This window comes from Amblyomma americanum, chromosome 11, assembly GCF_052857255.1.
Source record: "Amblyomma americanum isolate KBUSLIRL-KWMA chromosome 11, ASM5285725v1, whole genome shotgun sequence".
NCBI lineage: Eukaryota > Metazoa > Arthropoda > Arachnida > Ixodida > Ixodidae > Amblyomma > Amblyomma americanum.
In genome coordinates, this window is record NC_135507.1 from 78,898,907 (window position 1) to 78,921,284 (window position 22,378).

Genomic DNA, 22,378 nt, shown 5'->3' on the forward strand with positions numbered 1-22,378 from the left:
CTAAAGTTTCTCTCTCTCTCTTTCTTCACTTATTTCAATCTCGATGGCCCTCCGATATTTTGTGCCAAAATGAACACTACGGGCATTAAAGTAATAATATTAATAATAATAATAATAATAATAATAATAATTGGCTTGGGGAAAAGTAAATGGCGCAGTATCTGTTTCATATATCGTTGGACACCTGAACACCGCCGAAAGAGAAGGCATTAAGGAGTGAGTGAAAGAAGAAAGAGGTGCCATAGTGGAGTGCTCCAGGTTAATTTCGACCACCTGGGGATCTTTAAAGTGCACTGATATCGCACCGCACACGGGCGCGTTAGCGTTTTGCCTCCTTAAGAACGCAGCTGCCGCGGTCAGGTTCGACCCCGGAAACTCGGGATCAGTACCTGAGCGCGCTAACCCCTGAGCCACCGCTGCAGGTTTACAATAATGCGACATATAAAGCTTTCGCCTTGGAATAAAGTTCATTAATAGAAGCGCATGGCTATATTAGCGCTCATAAAATGGCTTTCTACGCATGACACGCACCACTTCTCTTAGGGGTCGACGTCGCTTGTATCTAGCCACTCCATCATGAACAACTTCAGATTCCTGCTGACATAGTAGGCGAATCATCTTGTACTACCCGAAGTAGCGGCGAAAACATTTCCACTCTGTCCACAGTGGCGAATGGGCGTCCTAACAAAGACTCGGTGTAGCTGGCTTGTATTCTGCGTGGCGTCGACGTCGATTGTAGTGTGAATCTTAGGTGCGCTACTCGTCTTGAATGCTCAACCAGACATCGGTGTTTTTCTGCGCACTGCATACGCTAAAATGAAAGGTTCAAAAATTTAGTGAGGTGTCCTGTTTCACACTCCCTTTTATGATATGAGTGCGCTAGATTACAGCTGCTCTCTTTTTTGCTTCCATGTGGGCGTATTCGTGTTTGGAGAGAAGTGCAGGGCCCGTATTCCTAGTTTGTGTCGGTGACCCAGCACCAGGTAGGTATTTGAAAGGCAGAAAAGAACGTGTCTTGAACACCAAGCCTGAAGAACCGCAAATGGAGCCGGATGCTTATTTGATTAGGTACCGCTAGCTAATGTATTCAGCGCACGAAAAATTAGTGGTCCAGTAATAGGCTTCTGCTCAACAAATTCAATGTCTAAGTGGAACCCTTGCTTGCTTTCAACGCTGATTGTGTACTGGGCGCCGTTGCATCGAAGTTTTATTCAATGTCACATTAGAATATGAGATTTACAGGGAGCGGAGATATCATTGTTACTCTTCATTTTGATTTACCCTGTTGACGCGCCGCAAAAAAATAAAATAAAAATAAAAGCCGTGCGCTGTACAATGAAAATTGGCCTTTGAAAAATAGGTTACCCGCCGCTGTGGCTCAGTGGTTACGGCGCTCGTCTATTGAGCAGGAGCACCAAGGTTCAAACGCGACCACGGCGGCTGCGTTTTTATGGAGTCATAACGCTAAGGCGCCCGTGTGCTGTGCGATGTCGGTGTACGTGAAAGATCCCGTGTGGTCGAAATTATTCCGGAGCCCTCCATACGGCACCTCTTTCGTCCTTTCTTCTTTCACTTCCGCCTTCATCCCTTCTTTTACGGCGCGGTTTAGGTGTCCGCCAATATATCAGACAGATACTGCGCCATTTCCTTTCCACGAAAACCGATTATTAATACTATTAAAGACAGGTTGTTTTAGGAAAGGAAACGGTGCAAGAATTGTATACTCCCGGTGGACACCTAACCGCACCGTAAGAGAAAGGAGGAAAGTGGCAGTGAAAGAAGAAATAAAGAGTTGCTGTAGTAGAGGGCCCCGGAATAATTTAGACCGCCTATGCATCTTTAATAGCACAGAACACGGGCGCCTTGTCTTTCCTATACACTACCATTTTCATTATACTACAAGAACAGGGCAAAACTGAAAACAAAATTTGTTCAGTGCACGTTAAAGATTCCCAGGTGCTAAAAATTATTCTGGAGCCCTTCACTACGGCACGACTTACTTTCTTCTGTCAGTTTCTTCTTTATCCCTTCCCTTACGGAGTGGTTTAGGTGTCCGTCGAGATGTGAGATACTGCGCCATTTCCTTTCTCCAACAACCAAAACGTTGTCAACGCCAATGAACGCCCCGGGTTCGAACCCGACCGCGGCGGCTGCGTTTTTATGGAGGAAAAACGCTAAGGCGCCCGTGTGCTGTGCGATGTCAGTGCACGTTAAAGATGGTGGTGGTGGTAGTGGTTTTATTAAAAATAATAGTAAAAAGAAAAGAAAAGATTTTTGCTAGCCCCGGCATCTGCCATCGATACTGAAGCACCTGAGCTGGGGCAGCGGAAATAAAGGACAGCAGGCAGAATGGAGAAATGAAATGAAAGAGGTGAGGGGACAGGAATAGAGGACAGGGGGAGAAGTAATATGTACAAACTATTTACACAATAAGTAATGTGTCCAGGTTGTGCGCGTGATTAGTTCATTTTAGAGGAATTAAATCACACACGCGCACAGCACTGTGTAGGTTACAACTGGAGTGGGGCGTCCAGTTATTAATCGTTCAAGGTAGAACTCGCGGAGCGTTCGGTCACTGCGTGTAACTACCTGACGGAGAACAGACGGGACGTCAAGCCCGTGTGTTCGAGGAATGCACAGAGGCTCACCAAAGTTCGCTCACGAGTGCGCGCACTGCCCTGCGGCCACAATAGCGTCTTGATGGAGTCTGGTAGTATGCCCTGCGCCCTATAGGCCGCGAGCATATCGCGACGAGCATCGGCGAACGCGGAGCAGCGAAGGAACAGATGTTCTAGTGTTTCCACTGCACCGCATCCGTCACACACATCACTCGTCGCGATTCCGTGACGCACCCGTCGTTCCCCGGGCCACACGCAGCCAATGCGCGCGCGGAGGACCATTGCACGTTGTGACCGTGTAAGTGCGCGACAGCCGGTGACACTGTCGATGCGCTCACCTCCCGCGATGCGTGGGTCGGGGTGCTGCTTTCGGAGATGGTCGTGAATGGCCGCACGCACGTCCTCCAGCGCAAGGGGCAGATCGCTGGCAGGTAGTTGGTGTGCAGCGGTCGCGAGGTCGTCAGCTTCTTCGTTGCCGGCGATGCCGCAGTGACCGGGCACCCACTGTGCACGCACGGCACAACCTCTCTGCGCGAGGCGCTCGATGCGCGAGCGAATTTCCCGCACTAGTGGGGTACCGCGGCCGTTAGATTGCAGGCGGCTGAGGGCGGCGCGGGAGTCGCACAGCAGAGCACTCCTGGGCGGCGGAGGGCCGAGGGTGAGCAGCAGGTCCAGCCCGAGCCGGATCCCCATCAACTCCGCCGTGGTGGAGGAGCCCAGGAAGGTTGCGTGTTGCTGGCTGTGCAGTCGCAGGGCGGGGATGGTGGCCGCCGCAGCAAGGGAGCAGCTGTCGCGGGCCACTGAGCCGTCGGTGTACACGAGGAGATGGTCCTGGAGCTCCTCGTGTATGACGGCTCTGGCCAGCTGCTGCACAGCGCAGAGGGGTGTGCTCCACTTTCCCGCGATGCCGACGATCTCTCGCTGTACCTCCGAGGCAGCAGGCCAGGGCGCGCAGGAGCCGTAGGGGGGTGGGCCTTGGGTCAATTGCTCATACTCGAGCAGCGCCGCGCCCATTCGTGAGCGCGGGTGCGAGCGCATACGCTGCACCAGCGAGCCGCCGTCCGGTGCGCGGTGAAACCGGTCGATGTGATTCAGTGCCCTGCGCGCTGCTTGGAGCTCAAGGGGCCACGCTCCTGCCTCGGCCAACGTTGCGGCGCACTGCGAGTTTTTGGGCAGGCCTAGGCACACGCGCAGGGACTTGCGGTGCTGAAGCTCGAGCCTCTTCCAGCACGGCTTGCGCACCGTGACGAGCGGCAGCGCATAGAGCACCGCCCCCAAAGCTGCGGCATTGTATAGACGCAGCGCGGCTTGCTGGGAGATGCCCTGGCCTCGAGCGGTGAGCTTGTGCACGGCGGCGGTGATCCTCTTCATCTGCAGACAGGCCTTGGTCGCCGCGGGGCGGAAGGAAAGGCGCCAGTCGATGTCCAGGCCAAGGTACCGCACCAATTTACGCCAAGGAATCGGAGTCCCGTCCAGTGACAGTGGCGCAAGGTGCGCGCGCGAGCGTGAAACGCAGGCCATGGCCACCGATTTGTCCGCGCTCAGCGACAGACCAAGGCCGCGCAAGCTGGCATCGATTGCGGTCAGGGCTCCCTGAAGGCACCCCCGCACGCGGAACGCCTCGCCCGGTGGTCCCCGGCACCACACAGCTATGTCGTCTGCATATATGGACATGTACACATGGTGTCGCCCGCTCGTGGGGAGGGAGGCCGGCACCACCGACATGGCCACATTAAACAGAAATGGTGATAGGACAGAGCCCTGCGGCACGCCCATGTCGACCGGGCGAGGCTTCGAGAGCTTACCCCCTACTCGTACGCGCATGGTGCGCCCGCTCAGGAAGCCATGAACGTATCGCAAAAGGCGCCCGCTCACACCGGCCCCCTCAAGCACCGCGAGAATTGGTGCGCCTTGAACTTTGTCAAAAGCGCCCGAGACGTCCAGCAGCAGCAGCAGCGCAACCTGGCCTGCCGCCCTGGCATGCTCCAGCGCTGTAACAACGTCCGATATAGAATCAGCCGTGCACCGCATCCCACGGAAACCCGTCTGCCGCTCGTCAAACAAATCAGCCTCCGCAGCCCGCTCGTTCAGACGCTACAACGCCATATGCTCCATGAGCTTACCTGCCGCCGATGTTAATGGCACTGGCCGGTATCCGCTCAGCTCCGTAGGTGGGCGCCCTGCCTTTCGGATGGGACAAACGACCGTGGTTCGCCAATCCTCCGGTAGCTCCCCGCGTTCCCACACCAGGTTGATCTGCTGCAGGAGGATCTGTCGTTGCTGCGCATCCAGGTTTCGCAGCATTTGGTATGTCACCCCGTCCGGTCCGGGCGCCGAGCGGCGGCGGCAGCGCTGCAGCGCATTGTTCAATTCCGCCGCGGTGAACGGCGCATCACATGGACCTTCCGAGGCGACGGGCGAGGGACTGGCGTCGCTTCTGGGGCTCTCAGGAGCAGCTATGTTAGCGGCGTTTGCGGGGCAGGGCGGCGCGAACCGATCGGCAAACCGCTCTGCCAATTCTACAAAGCTGAGCCCGCTGGAGATTGCGAGGGCGGCCAGCGGTTGACGGTTTGCCTGTGGTTCGGTGATGCGCCGCAGGGTGTCAAACAGCCTCCGCGAGCTGACATCTTCCTCCATCCTTTGGCATAGTGAAGCCCACTGCCGGCGGTATAGCTTGTTGGCGTGGCGGCGCGCTGCTGCGTCCAAGCGGTTGTAGACAGTCCAGTCGGCGGCTCTGTCAGTCCGTCGCGCCCGTCGCTCTGCGCAATCTCTCTTCTCGCGCAGATTCAGCAACTTCATATCAGGTGTGGGCTGCCCTGCCCTTACCTCTGCTCGTTGGGTGGCTGCGAGAGCGCTTCGGACTAGACTTGAAAAGAAATCTGCGCCAGTGGCCGCCGCCTCGTCGACCGCCCGCCTGAACGCACTATAGTGGGTAATGGAGTAGGCACGTTTGGGGCGCGCCTCCATCGCAGTGGGTTCAATTAGGATGGAGTAATGATCCGAGCCCCAGAGAGATGGTGATCGGCGCCATGTCGCCTCGATGCCTCTGGATGCGAAGGCAACGTCGATGCAGGAGCCGGTTGTTCCGCGTCGTCGAAAGGTGGGCTCGCCGGTGTTCAAGGGGGTGATTCCCAGCTGCGTTGCTGCGTCGTGCAGGTCGTCTCCCTGCGCGGAGTGGCGCGCACTGCCCCACGCACTATGCTGGGCGTTAAAATCACCACAGATGATTTGGCGCGGGGCACAGCACGAAGACACAGCACGAAAACACAGCGCGTTCCACGCGACAGCTGGACGCACATAAACACTGGCCACCGACGTGTCAATACCACCGACGCGCACTGTCACCACCACGCACTCCTGGGCGTCAGATGTCGCCGCCGCCGAGCCGACGAGGGTGTGCTGGACGTCCTGCCGCACGTATATCGCGCACCTTGATTTCCCGGGGCGATGAGATGTGACACAACAGGGCACTCTAGCACAGGTGGGTTCCTCGCACGTGGTGGCTGAGTGGTAGCCAATATAGCCAGGTAGCCGCATCTGGGGCTCCCCGTCATGTGAACGTACGTACGTCTCCTGCAGCGCGATAACTTCCGGCGAATCCTGTGCGATGCGAACTCGCATTTCGGCGTACCGCGCCGCAAGTGAGCGCACGTTCCACTGCAGGATGGATGGTATGCGGGAGGGAGTCCGGCGGCTAGCCATCATGCTGGCTTATCTGTGCGGGAGCACCCGCTGCTTCTAAGCAAGCCCGGTGTCGATCGGTGCCCTCCGGGAAAAGTGCGCTGAGGGCGCGCAACGCCAGATTTAGGCGCGCGATCTCCGCGTCCCGTGCGTCAGGGGGCTGGCCGGCTCGGGCCGCGCTGTACGGGACGCCGGGCAACCGGATCGCCGCTGCCGCTGCCGGCGCTGCCGTTGCTTCTGTGTCTGCTGCTGCTGCTGCTGGGGTGTTCCCCTGACGACCTGCGCATAAGAAAGAGCGCGCGGCGTCTGCTGATGTTGCTGGGCTGGGGCCGCTGTCTCAGCCTGGACGACGGCTCGGACAACCCGCCTGGACATCGGGGCCATGGATGTGGCCGCCATTAAAGTGGCCACGTGACGCTCTCGCTGCCAGTGCGGGCACGCTGGGTCAATGGCTGCGTGCCGCCCCCCGCAGTTAATGCAGCGGGACTTGCTCGCGCAGGTACCAGGCTCGTGTGGCCCGCCGCAGCGCGTGCATCGGGCAGGAGCACGACACACCTCAGTGGCATGCCCCAGGCTGGCGCACTTGGCACACTGGAGCGGCCGGGGACGGCAGGGGCGGACCGCGAGCCTGCGCTTGAATATGGTGATGAACGCCGGGGGTGTCGGCGCCGCAAAACGGAGAGCGAGTGTGCTGCCCGACAGAGACGCCGACACCACCGGTACCGTTGACTCCGCCGCCGCTAGCAGCTCCTCCGCCGTCCTGCGCCCGTCCACAGCGAAGACCAGGCCGGAGCTTTGATTCCGAGAAGGAGGCTCCTTGGCGCAGACCGGCACGCCGCGGATGACGGCCGTGGCTAGCAGGGCCTGGAGAGCTCGCTGCTCCCCGCGTCCACTGCCACCACATTCCGCCGCATGTTTACCAGGACGGCGAGGACGCCCGGGCGGGATCCGATCTCCTCGGCCAACTCCCAGCCCTGTTCCCTGGTGAAGGCGGTGCCCCGGTTCGCCGGCCGAAACAGCACCGTCCCCACCAGGCTGGACGGGACCTCCACGGCAGCCGTGGCTCGCTCCAGGGCAGCTCTCCGACGCCGCTGCGCCTTGGTAGTGATAATGCGCCACGGGACCAGGCTGGCCCCAGCATCAGCGTCGCCGCTGCCTGCGGGGCATTGCTGCGGCGCGCCGCGGAGTTGGGCGCGCTCGGTGCCAGCAGACGAAGCCCCAGCCGCAGCCTGGTCTCGTGCGGCGGGATTTGGTGAGGTCGCACCCGTTTTTCTTTCGGACGCCGTCGCCCCACCAGCAACAGCAGCAGCATCAGCAGCAGGCTGGAGGTGGGCTCCATGGGGCTCCTGCTGGGAAGGCCCTGCTCCTTCGAGTGTGGAGGGAGAGGGAACAGTGACGGGGGGGGCCTTCGAGCTTCCCGCTTGGCCACCGCGATGTCCCTTTTGGTTTCCGAGTCCCTCTCCTCCTCGGACCCCGTTGAGCGTCGCCGTTTCCGGAGAGCAGACTCGTCCATTGGGGTGCACATGATCTCCTCGGCTGCAGGTGTCCGCGGTGAGCCCGCAGCAGTAGCATCAGGGGGAGAGGGCATCACAGCCGGTTCCCCAGGAGCAGCAATGGCAGCAGGAAGCGCAGGGGTGGCCAGAAATGGCGGGGAGGGAGCCGCCATGGAGTTCTGCGTCTGGTGAGCGAGCGCCATGGCGTCCCGCAAGGCTAGAACGCGTGGGTCCGCCGGCGACACGTCCAAGGTCCCGATGACGGACTCAAGGTTCTCCGAGGTGGTGATGAGCGCCGCCGTCAGGCACCTCACCGTGTCCCGCAGATCAGCGATCTCGGCCTGCATTCGCCGAATGGTGCTGGACGACCTTCCTCTGGACGGCGTTCGTCTCCGTGATCGTGAGCGAGAGCGGCCTGCCCTTCGTTGCTGATTGTCACCGCCAAACACAGGCCTTCGCTTGTTCACGGTGTCTGTGGCCTCCATGGGGAGACCCCGCAACGCCGCGAAGCCTTAGGCCCAGCGTCCGAAGGAGCAGAGAGCTAAAAAACACGTCCGCTCGCTTCGAACGCCCACCGAAGAATCCCGTTAAAGATCCCCAGGTGGTCGAAATTATTCTGGAGCCCTCCACTACGGCACCTCTCTCTTCCTTTCTTCTTTCACTCCCTCCTTTATCTCTTTCCTTCCTGCGCGGTTCAGGTGTCCAACGATATATGAGACAGATACTGCGCCATTTCCTTTCCCCCCAAAACCAATTATTATTATTGTTATTATTATTAATGAACGCCGGCGGCTCACTTGTTTCGTTTGCTTATTGAGGAAAGGAATGGGCGCTGTAACTGCCTCAAATACCTCGGTGGCCACTCGAAACGCGCCGTAAAGGCAGGGATGAATATGAGCGAGCGAAAAAAGGAAGAGGACTGAAAACTGGATTTTGAGGAAAGGCGTAGCGCGGCACAGCGGGGTAACACTTGTGGCTCGGTGCAACGAGTGGTGAATGCTTAGTACACAAGTGACGCTTAACTGAATTGCGCCGCTGGCTTGCGTAGTGTAGCTTTCCCTACAAAATTTATTTACACACGTGCAATTCAATCAGCAACGCGATACATGAACATTCACACTAGGACACCGGATTAGAATAAAAATTCAGGGGGCCACATTTTTGAACTAAAGTGCAGTTAGGCGAAAGCCTTTAGCGCGTTGTTGCTGCTTTTGTCACTTATGTGTGGTTAAGATGTTAAGGACACAACTGTTTGTGAATCTTGAATGCTGGCGACACAGGAGGGCGTTTGGGAGGTATCCGTCTGATTCGACGCCATCCCACACTCTCCAGCGTCCTAGCCAGAGAGAACTACATATGAGTTTGCAGGAAATAATATATTGGAGCCGCCTCCACGCGATAGCTTCTCTATTATTTAGGCCAACATCTAGCGGGGGTACCAGTCTACCTCCCAATTTACAATGGTCGATGATCTCCCCTCCGTTTTGCTGGCACTCGTCGTATGCCCAGTGTGCGGGGGGCCCCTACGGCTACTCGGAAGTTAGCTAGCGATAGCTCGTGAGCCGCCTCATTGCCGTGGACGGAAACTTGCGCGGGTGTCCAAATTAACTGAATATTCCTATTCAACGTTCTTTGGGTGAGAACTTTGGCCGCTTCCAGTGACATCCTCTCCTTTCAAAAACATTGGACGCTTGTTTTCTGTCGCTTAATTTAACCTTGGCTTCCGTTCCTACACCAGCGAGCGCTATCGCAACTCCCTCCTAAGTCTCTATGTTGCGGCCCCGGATGGTCTGGGCGTTTCACGTGCTGCCATAACTTAGGGATAAGGATCACTGGAAACAATGTGGGGCGAGAGGGACCATCGACCACATAAATTGGTCGTGCCTACAATCACCATTCGTGGGACAAAATACAGTAAGTAGAGAAGCCTTGGAGACCTTGCTGCAAAGCACGGATCCTTCCATCCGGCGACGCACCATCCATCCGGCGGAAGAGGCCGCAAAATTCCTAAGGCTGCCAGTGAGCCTCTAATCCGCGGGCGCACGACTCCCCGTCTTCCCAGGCCTGCGTGCCATCGGCTGGGAGGGAGGCGTATTTTTTCTGATGGAAATAAGAGTTGTTTCAATCGATCAATCAACCAATCAATCAATCAATCAATCAATTTTTTCCTGCGAAAAGATCAAAACACAATCTGTAGCGAACCATGACGGCCGCTGCGCATTTTCGTTGCTGTCGCATATCCCTTGACTCCTTTCGCCGACACTCGCTCGCCGGTGTCAGCGTTCCCGTCGCCATCAACTGGTGCAATGCTCCCGAGCGTCCCCCCAGCGGCTGCTTCCAGGCTGCTGCTCCTGCGGGCCCCCGGAAGGCACAGCAGACGCCGTGACGTGGCACTCCCACCGGTCCGCCGATCTCGAGCCCACACTAAGGAGACGACGACGGCGCCGACTCACCGGCGCTGCAAGGCCCGTTCGTTGGCCCACTGGTTGCCTTGGGTTGGTTCGGAGTGTCGTTGGAGTTGGACGCACTCGATGCACGATCCCGAGCCGACACTCGCATCACCGGTCCTGCCTGGCGACTTGACGACTCGCTGGCAGCACCAAACCTGAACTGGGAAATTGACGGCGAGCTTTTCGTACGCGTCGGGTACTCTGACAGGTGTTTGCGGGACCGAAACTTTTGCCCGTTCGGCTTTAAGATGTACACGTCGTACATTCCAACTGTTCGGCCACTCTTACGCTGGTGAATAAAACGGGGAATATAGTTTACGGCTGGCGACACAAAACGGCAGGCAGCACGGAACACGGCCGGTCCAACCGAAGTGATCTCTTCTTCTTCGTCTTCTGCTTCTTCATCGGCGCTTCGTCAGTGATCTGCCTTGTCGGCATCAGGTGTGGCCGTCATGATTCGCTACAAATCATACAAAAAGAACTAACTCCTAGTGTCAATCCCACGCAATGCTGCAACGCTTCTTTTTTTTAGGCAATTTTTGATTGGTCATGACCAATTCTTTTTGGTCTTAAGAGCTTAAATGGCAGCTAAAGGAAATATACAATTCAACAGCTGTGTTGCATATGGATGCAACACAGCCATGCAACACAGATGGCAAATTTGCTGCTATTTCAGATTTTTTCTAGCCTCAACAAGCAAAATCTTCAATTCATCCGTATTTATAGAAGAATTTCGAACAACTTCAAGGCCATGCCAATTATTGGTGTAGGAAAACAATCCTTAAATCACTCTCCTTTTCTTAGGAGGTATATCGAGTATTCCTCAAATACGATTCTCCACAGACACATGGTCGCCCGAGATGGCCCATTGTTCTCGACGAGATGGAGTAGTTCGCTTCCAACCGATTTCTCTCGCTGGGTTGCTGAATCTACAAAGTGAAGTAAGGCGGTTTATTTAGTTCGTGCTTGATAAATTTTCTTTATCAATGCTCCATTGCAGTGAGTGCAGGAAGTCTTTTGATGATCACATTTGCCGAAGCACAGAGAAAATAGTAGATGAAGTGCAACATATAATGATGCTGCAGTAGGAAAAGGCCACCGCCGTTTCGCTTAATTTCGTCTGCGTCGTAAAGAAGCGCGTTCTTTTTCTGTCCCCGGCACAACGGAAAATAATATGGCGATGACGGCCGCAGACTGCATAACACATGCCCAGTAGCAAGCGTACACCATGGCGGCACCTAGTATGGATTATGAAAATGAAAACTGGTTTTATACGGAAGGAAATGGCGCAGTAACTGTCTGACATATCTCAATGGAGACACTAACAGCGCCGTATGGAACGAATAAAGGAAGGCTTAAAGAAGAAAAGGAGAAAGAGGTGCCGTAGTGGAGGACTCCGGAATAATTGCGACCGCATGGGGATCTTTAACGTGCACTGACATCGCACACCACACGGATGCCTTAGCGTTTGGCCTCCATCGAAACGCGACCGCCGCATTCGGGTTCGCTTCCGGGTACTCCGGCTCAGCAGATGATCGCCTTGGTTCACAGTTTAGCCAAAATTAACGAGGCTGCCAACGCTTTAGCCCGAGGTTCTTTCAACCGCGCACCGGCGGCCTCCGATCTGGAGTTCTCACGGGAGCGCATGCATTCATTCAGGCAACTGACGCAGGCCTGCAATGCCGAGCGTCGGCTCTACCTCCCAGCCCATCCCTCACTCGACAATTATCACCAGACACTTTGGAGACGGCTGCAAACACGCACCTTACCCTCCCCTTTTATACGCTCGCGCTATCACCAAGTCCACACAAACCCCTTCTGTACCTTCTGCACGACCCCAAAGCCACTCTTGATCATACCCTTTTCCTGTGCCCGGTGAATCCTCCGCCCCGGGGCCTGGAACACCTTACCACTAGGGAGGGTTCAAAGACCCTACTGCGCTGCCAAGACACGGCCAAGCGAGCCATCGCCACAGGTTGGGCTGTCAGCGTCATGAGCCTCCGAGACATGAACATTTGTGTGCAGGGGCCGTGCGGGGGCCCAAGGACCTGCGTGCCCTTAACTCCTCTGTGTCCATTAAAGCTTTCGCCACCACCACACTCGGCACGCTTTCAATAAAGATAAAGGTCGAAACTTTGTTTCACTAGGTAAAAAAAGGAGCCTTTCCGATATTTCTGGTCAATGATGTATTAGCTTTTGGAACAGGAATAATACCGGCTGGATGGTATTTATTTTCTGTCAACATGTATTGGCTTCCAAACATGGCACTGTTCACGAAGGCGTGATTAAGAAAATTGCTTTTATACATACTTCTATGAATTATGGATCGAAGGTGTGCATATGCAGAGAAAAATGCAATGAAACATACCCTGTTTTGATGTAATTTTTAACCTGCGGTTTGAATGAGAGGTGATTATGGATAATCCGTGTCGATGCAAACCAATTTGTACCAACACGCACTGACTCACTACCCCTTCTTGTGACAGTCGATTAGATGCCTTGTGATTATAACCAAACTGCAAACGCAGAAGCTAGCGATAACCACTATTTCGCATCATTCCTTTGTTAATGCGATAACATAATTTGCCAATATGCGATTTCCTGTGCACACATGTAGTAAAACAAGCGGTAAAGAGGGCTCGTTGATAAGGGTCCTGGCGCCGTGACGTTCTGTCGTGTGCTCTCGGAAGACACTCCCTCATGAACCAACCATGCTTTCTTTACGAAATATTGGAGCGGCGTTTGCTCGTAAAATTCCGCTTGCTACTAGTGTGATGAGATTTTTATAGCATGGTTTGCACTGCAGTGATGTTTCTGTAATGATCGTGTTTTTGGGGAATCATATACAGGGTGCGCCAAAAGTTCCCAGGCCACGAGGTGTAGTATTCAGGAGCTCATTCTGGCTCTTGCGACAGCTGTGAAAGTATTAAGCTCTTTACAAATGAGAACGACACATTTCGTACCGCCTTAGAGAATTTGAAATTTAAGTTTGTTGTATATGTCCGACTGCACTGCTCAGAGGCACACTTTGTGGCCTAACAACTTTGGACTCACCGTGTACAGGGTTGGTCAAAAGTTACCAGGTCACAGGGTCTGCTTTTCAGCACGATATCCTGAGACTTAGGATGTCTTTAAGGCTATCAAGGCTCTCAGAGGTGAAAATGATACTTCTCCTTACTTATACTGAGATTTTGAGCTTCGGGGTTTTCGCAACTTTTGACTTGCCCTGGACGTATAAATCAATAAAGCGAAATGGTTAAATATAGCTTGACTACAAACGAGAAGGTTTTAAGTGCAAGAAAAATTATTTATTTGCTCTTACTGCTTCTTTCTATTTCAGAGGCACTGTTTCCGGGTGCTGTACTTTCAATGACGGCATTCATGTCAAGATTGCAGACATTGTTAACTTGTGGGTGCGAACAGAAAAGGCACGCAAATATATCGGCAGAGAACACTGCTCGTATGCAATGTGCTGCGTCTGTAAGATGTTGAAGCTAAACGCATTGTTTTCGGGTTAACCGCGTGTGCCAGAAGCTCAAAATTCTCATTTGAATGAAAACACCCTATGGGCTTCCACGGAGAAGATGTTCGTTACGATTCAGAGACCTCATATACTGACCACTAACAATCGGCAAGGTACCAATATATATATATTGTTGAACTGCCAGAGATTCAACTTAACGTTTGTAAGATATTGCGATAGTGCGGTGTACGCTATGCTCACACGTTTCAATCACCTCCTTTAGTACTATTTCACGCATTTATTTATTTTTTATGCGAGAAGCCACACGGGGTAAATATGTTCTAATTCGAGAATTGTATTGTTTCCCACGTACACCTTGGTATAAATTGGTCACGTGTACCACATACAAGATATTCCTGCAATATGCCTATTTTTTACCCTTTTGCAGTTTTACTTCCTTTCCAGTTGTAAGAAGTGTGATATATAAGTTTGTTTCGCGTTTCCGAAATCCTTACGCTATCTTCATTGTATTTTCAGAGAATTCGCATACTTTCAACGTCACTGCCTTAAAAGACTCCTGATTTAGAAGGCTAACACTAAATTAACTTTTGGTGGCTAACACTCTTAGATAAACTTATTTATCCCCATCTCACTTCACCATATTTTTCTTCCAGTTGTTGTGCGCCTTCCTTCGGTGTCCCGACTTCGCCCAAAAAAATTATGCGTGGCGCGTGTCGGTCATTAGGATTTGAGAAGTCATTTATACCACGCACAATCATCAATTTAAATATTTTTCATTCGTCCTTCTGTTTTTTACATTTAAAATAGTTGCGTGTGTGTGTGTGCGTGCGTGTGTGCGTGTGTGCGTGTGTGCGTGTGTGCGTGCGTGCGTGCGTGCGTGTGTGTGTGTGTGTGTGTGTACTGCTTTATATCCTGTATTGTTTACTGCCTTTCAAAGATTTGTATCATAATGTTCTCATCCGCGTATTTTTATTTACTAGCTTGTTGACTACCTCTTTCTACCTCTTGACCTTATAGTATTGCACTGTAGAGTACACCTCAATTACTTTGGGGTATTCTAAATGAACTATGACCTGTGGGGTAATTCTGAAAACGTAAATAAATAACCATGAAATCAGATACCCAGGCCGAGAATTTAGTTGCAAGGTGCATTTCCTTGAATCAGCAGTATGGTGTTGCGCACATTTAAGTCATCGCCTAATCTAAAAGCTTTTACTTGTAAACCCACATTTTTATGTCATAACGAACAAGATACGAGAGCCTACCTCATTCCTCTAAAACATGCTCTATATTAAGACTAATCTGCTCTCTGATTGCTTTTTTTTGCAGATCTTTAAACATTTCTCTGCGCGTGTATCCTCCTGAAGAAGTGTACTAGGTGCTTTTCGTGTATTACGTAAGTTTATTACGCTACTTGCAAAACCAAAATTTTGCTCGCAGCATTTTTAAGATGTAAAATTAGGCAACCGTAACAAAAACGCTTTCTAACTTGCCAAAAAGTGGCATCGGTTCCACTTTTGTTGGAGACCGTTGCTATATTCCGGCCGAGAAAAAACCGACTTCCTGTTTCTGGGGGGACCAGGGTGCTAAAAGGGATGGGTAGACAAATGGTCGACCACACTTATAAGCCATAATTTGGTGCCATCTTCGCATAGTCCTTCAATGAGATCCACGGCTGAATATTCGTGGATATCTTGGGTATATCCCCGAGTAATCTGATGTGTGCGGAGGTCGAAATACTGGAATAGTGGGCAGGATGTTCATCCTCTGAAGCGGGAACATATATGCCGTATCACCACGGCTTTCATATAATAAAAGAAACCACCGCCGCAGGTGAGTAGCTTCGGGAATTGCCTACTGATCCAGAAGAAGTTGGATTTGAATTCCCCGCCCCCCTTCATTGGAGGTAGGACATGAAAATTTCCTGTGTGTTGCCGATACTGCAGTGTCGAGATACTAGAATGTAGGTCGCCGTCATGTCGCCAACTGCATTTTCCAGAGGCTCATAAAACTGTCAACTCAAGACATCGTAGCTATTACCTGCGATTGCATCCTTTCCACCACGATATCCGTTGCGCGGGCATACTGTGTACTCTTCAGTTCGACCACAAACTAGGCACGGAGCTCTTCACTGCCAAATCCCAAGCGGTCATCTTCGCGGAACAAGTCCCTCAGTGCACTCGTGGTTTCCTCACCCCTATAACGAAAATAAGCTGCCTCCTGCTGTGGTGGACACCAGAGGTGCAGAAATATGTTTGTATGATTCAGCAGAAAGTTTTAGTCTCGTTGGGCAGGGAAGTGCATAAGTACTTTTAGCAGAGCACGTACTGCGCCCCTCAGTACCCACACGGTGATTGGTCCCGACGCGGCATGCTTGCACGCGGTTGATGAAAACGTTGCGCCATGTAGCTTCCTAGGGCGATCTGCGCGTGCGCAGTATCGAGGCGTGGTAAGCGAGAGCGCTTTGCTAAAGGTATCTAATAAGACCAAGGTGGCTATCTCCAAACAGGAGGAAGCAATCTGCACTTTGGATCTTCAGAGAAATGAAAAAGAAAACATGCTCTAGGAAAACGCTAGTCAGTGGCACTGAAACGCCCATTGAGTCCATCGTCCAGTTGAGCATAACTTGTGGCCGCTCGGAGTTGGTTCGTGCCATACAATGGATCTGCGTGGCATGAACAAGGGGATGGTGCCGACATGGAGGACCAGGTGCAGCTGAATGAGGAGAAGTGCCAGCACACAGACGACGAATTTGGAGGTGGCAGTTTCGGAGGTTCGAGGAGACACATCACGTGCCAGCCACCTTTTGATAATTATCGAAACTCAAAAGGCGCCCGTGTGCTGTGCGATACGAGTACACGGCAAAGATCACCAAAATTATGTAAATCAATAATATCACAGCCATTGCCATGGGGACTGTTTATTTTCCAGTTGTGGAGCTGAGACTCTCCCTGAATACGAGGGCATGGCAAACCCGGAATTCCACAGTCCCATCACTGTCGGGAAATTGAGGGCTGAATCTAGACGACGGTTCCATTCGGAATCGTACAACAAATATGCAAGAATGCTGGGGCAATTCAGAGATACAGCAAGCATGGAAAGCTGCGAACCTGCTCTTCATTCCGAAGCCAGAGAAGAAGCTCAAATTTGAGCATCTTAGAATTGTTTCCATCACATCTTGCGTTGGAAAATTGATGAATCACGTAATTCAAAACTAGACTGATTAGATTCATAGAAAATCACTATCTTTATCCTGGCACAATGATAGGCTTCAGATCAAACCTATCGGCATGCGATGCCATATGATACAGCTTAAGGAGCAGGTGATCGATAAATAGACTATTGATACTAGGATCAATGTGGGACTGGACGTCTCCAAAGGTTTTGATAGTGTCAAACACGTGGCCATACTTGAGAGCCTTAGCGCACTAATTGTTGGAGTCAAGGCATATAACTACGTAAGGGGCTTCCTTTGAAATCGGACTGCCACCATCAGCCTGGACGGACAATCACTCGGAAACATTAGAGTGGGCAACAGAGGGACGCCACAAGGGTCCGTTCTCTCTCCGACTGTGTTTAATGTAGCTAAGATGGTTTTCCAGGGCAGCTGGGCGGAATCACAAATCTCCTTCACACGATATATGCGGATGATTTGACGCTGTGGGTGAGCTGGGGCAGCGATGGACAGATTGACAGCACAATTCAGAGAGCCATAGATGTAATCCAGAAATATCTGGAGCGGTTGGATTGAAATACTCGGTAGAAAAATCAGATGCTCTTTTTCTGTCAACTCAAAAAAGAAAAATGTTACCATAACCTTGGTAGACGCGCTCGCGATGCGATTTGTGCGCAACCGAACTCTCTGTCACAACATCAATCTCGTATAGGCTCCGGCTCACGCGGAACTCCAAAACGAGGGGGTGGACCGTGTAGCCCTATTTTTAACCAACCGTGGGATAAGCGACCTCTCGGAAACGGAAGCCCCCGCCTTGGCGCATCGCTCGTACGCGGAGATTACAAACTATTTTGGGAGCTAAGATGCACTATCTCACCCCTCACCCCGACCTGGACAGGGTGCAAGCCACATCACTCAGACGCCTGCAAACAAAGGACATTCTTAGCCCATACCGATTATTTAATGACAAACGGTGAATACCACCCTGCATGCCTGCATAATGGTGACGGGACGCAAGCCCCGCAACACCATATAATACGTGAATGAGCTAGCAAACTAACCGCGACGACACTCTTGCCAGCTCCCTCGGCAGAGGAATGGGACAAGATCTTGCCAGTTCGAGAAAAACAACGCAGTTGGCCCTCATCACGCGAGCTCAACAGGTCGCCCCCGACGGGGGTCACCCTGGACTCGCCCGAGCCCCAACTAATCCCTTTAATTTTCTGGCAGCTAACTTGTAACCACCACCACAACCCATCCCCGCCGCGGTGTCTAGCTGTTGCCACTTCTGGAAGAATGGAAAGGAAAGTAAACGGGACTGCCCAGTGGCTCAAGCTGAGCCATAATTGCTGCCTCGTGCAGACAGTAATAGAGTTGAAAGAGATAGAAGAAAATTTAAAAGACAATACGCTCGTCGCAACAACCGCGTATTCCAAAACGACGACGACGGTTTAGCAAGAGATACACCCGGTGACAAGGAGCCCTCGCCAGATTGGTGAGCGCTCCTATATATCCTATTCCCGTAGGGCCAGGAAGCCACCCCGCCTTCTGCGGTGTCTGTTGTTGATGCGACTGAAGGAAGATTATAAATGAAAGTGCTGGCCTTACGGGCTCTCACACATGTGGTTGGGGGGGGGGGAGGCGTCTAGGCAGTGAGCTCTGGCGTTTAATCAGCAAGAGCGAATTACGTGGTTAGTCACGTGGCGCCACTTGTGAGAGCAAGCGGTCTGAACAGCGGTCAGCGCAGCGGTGGAATGAATGGTACCAGTCACGTGTTATGACGTCTCAGCCACACGTGCGGCGAGCCAGAACTCAAATCCATGCGTCATTTGACCTTCAGCTTTGCAATCGAGAAGTGGAGCTTTTCGGTACAAAAAGTTTGCTCTGGTTCAACGCGGCTAAACCTAGAAACATGGGCGAAAGCTGATTTAAGGTAATCACACGAAGGTAAGCACACGCTACACGTTTTTATATAGCGAATGGCGCGTCACGCAATTTCCGGCAGTTGGGAGAGGGCCGTCGGCGAAAAGTGCTGCTGCAACAATGCTACCACTTGGGTGTAAGAAAGTTCGTTCACCTTGTCTGGCGCGCATCAACCACTAAGTAAATCCACGGTGTGGGTCGTCAGCGCTGCAACCAACAGGGCCCGCTTCTTCTTGTCGTCCGTGATGCCATTGCCTTCAAAGAAAGCCTCCAGTCGAACTTGGTAAGCTGGCCACTTGTCGCTCGTCTCGTCAAACTGCGGCGGGCTGGCATATCCTCCCACGGTGGCGAAGGCTGCGGCGTACTAAGAGGGCGGCCCGTTGTCATCCCATTCTCACTGAAGAATCCGCACCATACACAGCGGTGGCTGGGCCAAGACAACGTTTATTGCTTTGAAGCGTGTTAATATATACGTTGTGTGAAACGATTACAGAAGGAGTGTGAGGAGGACAGCGGCGATAACAATTGCCCTAAGCGTGAGTCACGCCGTAATCGGGCGTGAAGTCATTCCGACGTAGCACTACTCGTCTTATAATTTTTGCGCATTGAGTATTTGCTGCGAGCATATATTTACCCCTTTCCACCATGGCCTCACTGTTTCTCATTTGTAACTCAACTCCCATCATGTCATCTTCTTGCTGCAGTGTGATTGCGTTTTACGCTTCTTCATTCGATGTAGATTGGCACTTAGTCCATAGATTGAGCATGGCCACCAGCTGTAGGCCTAGTAAAGGGGCCTGATGGAATAAAAATAACCAAAAAGAAATTACACACAAAGTTATAGGACACCACCGGAACCTGGCAGTCCAGCCCATAATTGGCGGTATACCATCTGGTAAGCTCCACGAAGTGGCCCCGTGAGATAGGAAAGTTTCGCGAATCGAGATTCCGCGTTTGGTGGGGTAGAAAAGCTCTGCCTCCTGCCATAATTTTTTTTCTCTGTGAGACGACAAAGATTGTTCTTCCAACAGCTGCAGTAAGTGTCAATGGATACACCTAACAGAGTATAATTGAATATTTATTCAAAGGTTCAACGTATAAAAATTAAAATCGCATTACAGCCGTCGCACAATTGAGAAGTGATTCACTGCAATCCGCATTTGGAACCCAATTGCAGCCTTGGCAGTAATTACTGCCAAGGCTGTAATTACTGCCAATGACTATGTCGTTAACGACACAGGCATTGTTAAAAATATGACCTTTACATGTGCTGCAATGACAAAGGGCTAAGAGTGCACGTCAACAGGAAAAAATATGCTTTGTCACTGAGTGAAAATAAAAGCATCCTAAACCTTGTATTGTGCAAAAAAAAAACAACGCTTGCAATACTAGTAACAAAAGCAGAAAAACAAAAATCTAGAGATGTTCAAGCACTAAGTAAGTGCAGCCTTTCCCGTGTGGGCCTTTTCAATTCGGAGACGCAGTCCGATTCTGCTTAACGTTCGTTTTTCTCAGGCGCGTGTCTCCGGTCGGTTGAGTTCTGGGTGGTGTCGAGTGCATCCATGTGAGGCTCCTGGGCGAGACGGGATGCAGGCAGGTGTGGAAAAAGGAGCCCTGAAAGGAGAGAGCGAAAAGCATTCAGGAGCTGTGGAGATGGATCAGTGCCATAAACTAGGTGAGCTGATTAGCACTTCTCGAAAAAAGATGTCGAGGACCTGATGGGACCCGCAAGTTTCTGATCGTAGTCAAAGGAGAAAACGTCGAAAGGTGAACGTAAGGAACAGGTGCTAGCAAAAAAAAAAATTTAAAAGTATTGGGAATGTGTACTCTTGTAGAACTGTCTTCCACGCAGTCTATGAGCTGAAGCTTCTGAACAAACAGAGTTGCGTTCCACCGTGCCAAGTGCTTAGTTGATATATCGCAAAACAAATTGGCGAAAAATAAAATAAACCTGGAATTGACGTATGTGGGTATCGGGAGCAGTTTCCGGGTAAAGTCCATTGGTAGCGGTAACTTATTCATGGAAGTCGAACAATTGCAGGCAACAAAGTGAGAATCTTGTGAAATGTCTCAATGAAGACGTAAAACAGTTGAGATACGATGCCAAAATGATTCTATCAGGAAAGAAGGAATGACAACATTAAGTTTCTGACGAATCCACGAATAGTAACGGTACCTTAATATACTATAACCCTGTGAGGAGGTTATTGCAAATAGAGAAGCTAAATGTGAAGGAGAAATCACAAGGGATGGCGGAGAGTTCGGACACTGGGACGCCAGCATCGTCCGGCGGCGACGGCGGTGATCGAAGTCCGCTCTCGCATGGCTCTAACGCTCAAGTTCAGTAGGGGCTGCACTACTCGCGTGTCCTTAGTGGAATGTTGTAACGCTTCACACACACACACACACGGCTAATGTGTCTTACAGTGGTGGCCCACTAAGTACTCATCACTGATATGGCTTGGGCTGCTTCAGCTCTTAGTCGGAACACGCGGTCTGTCCTGCGGAAAACGTTGGGGAAGAATGTAATGGCTGAGGCCACCTCGAACATCTTAACGTATCGTAAGCAATTAACTGGAGCTTTTGCTTTTCTTCTGTGTTGAAGAGTGGCCAGTACATCATGACTTTAGCCCATGAAATTGTGTTCATAAAAAAAATGTCAGAGGGACCAGAATATATAGCGACGATCCATGTGTGAACCTCCGTCCTCTTGCCCAGTTTGGATTTCTGGAAGAAATAGCAGTGCCCCATTTGAAACGGGGTGGTAGCATGGCCACCATTCTAGGCACTTTTTGCTGTTTTTTTAATGACGTAGGTCTGCAAATTCGCAATTTTCTTCAAAGTGCAATTCCTAATCCTGCTGTTCCAAGCTGATGTCGTCTCCCAAGCTTTTGAGCCGCCAATCTTCCAATCCCATTTTGCTAACTTGTAGCGCTGATCCGTTCACCTGACGATTGTTGTCTCTAAACGCTGGAGCCTCACGGAGAGTGACCGCGTTCAAATCAAATCAAATCTTTATTTTCCATCAGGTGCCACAGACGGAGGGGCTACGGAAAAAAAAAGCTGCCACTTGGCGGCTTGACGAGTCCGCAGCCTAATATATAATGCTGCGTCTAGACAGCCCCAGAGAATCCGGGAGATACCGCCGCATTCTTGGGTAAGGAATTCAACCTTTTGTAATGATTTACTACGCATTGCTCAGGTGTCTTCTTGTCGGCTAGTTTTCTTTTTGTATATTCGCGTTCTAAGACACCCTGATCTGGCTTGAAAGAGTAGGGGACTGTCTGTAGAGTTATGATAGAACTATTCGTTATTGATCTGCATTTTACAGCTTTATAATGTTCTACATTCTGCTTTTTGCCATTGAACTGATCATGTTTTTACCATCTACGTTGCATCTTGTATATGTATTGCGAAAGTGGAGAACGGAAGGGAAAACTTAAGGGTGTTTACGAATGTTCCGACAAGAGGACTTGACTTCGTCTGGGCAAAGCATTAATCATTGACGGGATCATTTACGCGCGTTGGTGAGCGCATCGATCCCTTCATTGATG

General features: G+C 51.6%; 1 protein-coding gene across 1 annotated transcript in view; it reads right to left on the reverse strand.

Annotated features, from left to right (window-relative positions):
• Window positions 1–18,993: 18,993 nt before the first annotated feature.
• LOC144109740 (serine/threonine-protein kinase PLK1-like) overlaps window positions 18,994–22,378 on the reverse strand; it is a 29,343-nt gene continuing 25,958 nt past the window's right edge. Inside the window, exon 6 of the mRNA XM_077642534.1 lies at window positions 18,994–19,178. Within this exon, the coding sequence (XP_077498660.1) occupies window positions 18,994–19,178 (185 nt within the window). The remainder of the gene's footprint in view (window positions 19,179–22,378) is intronic.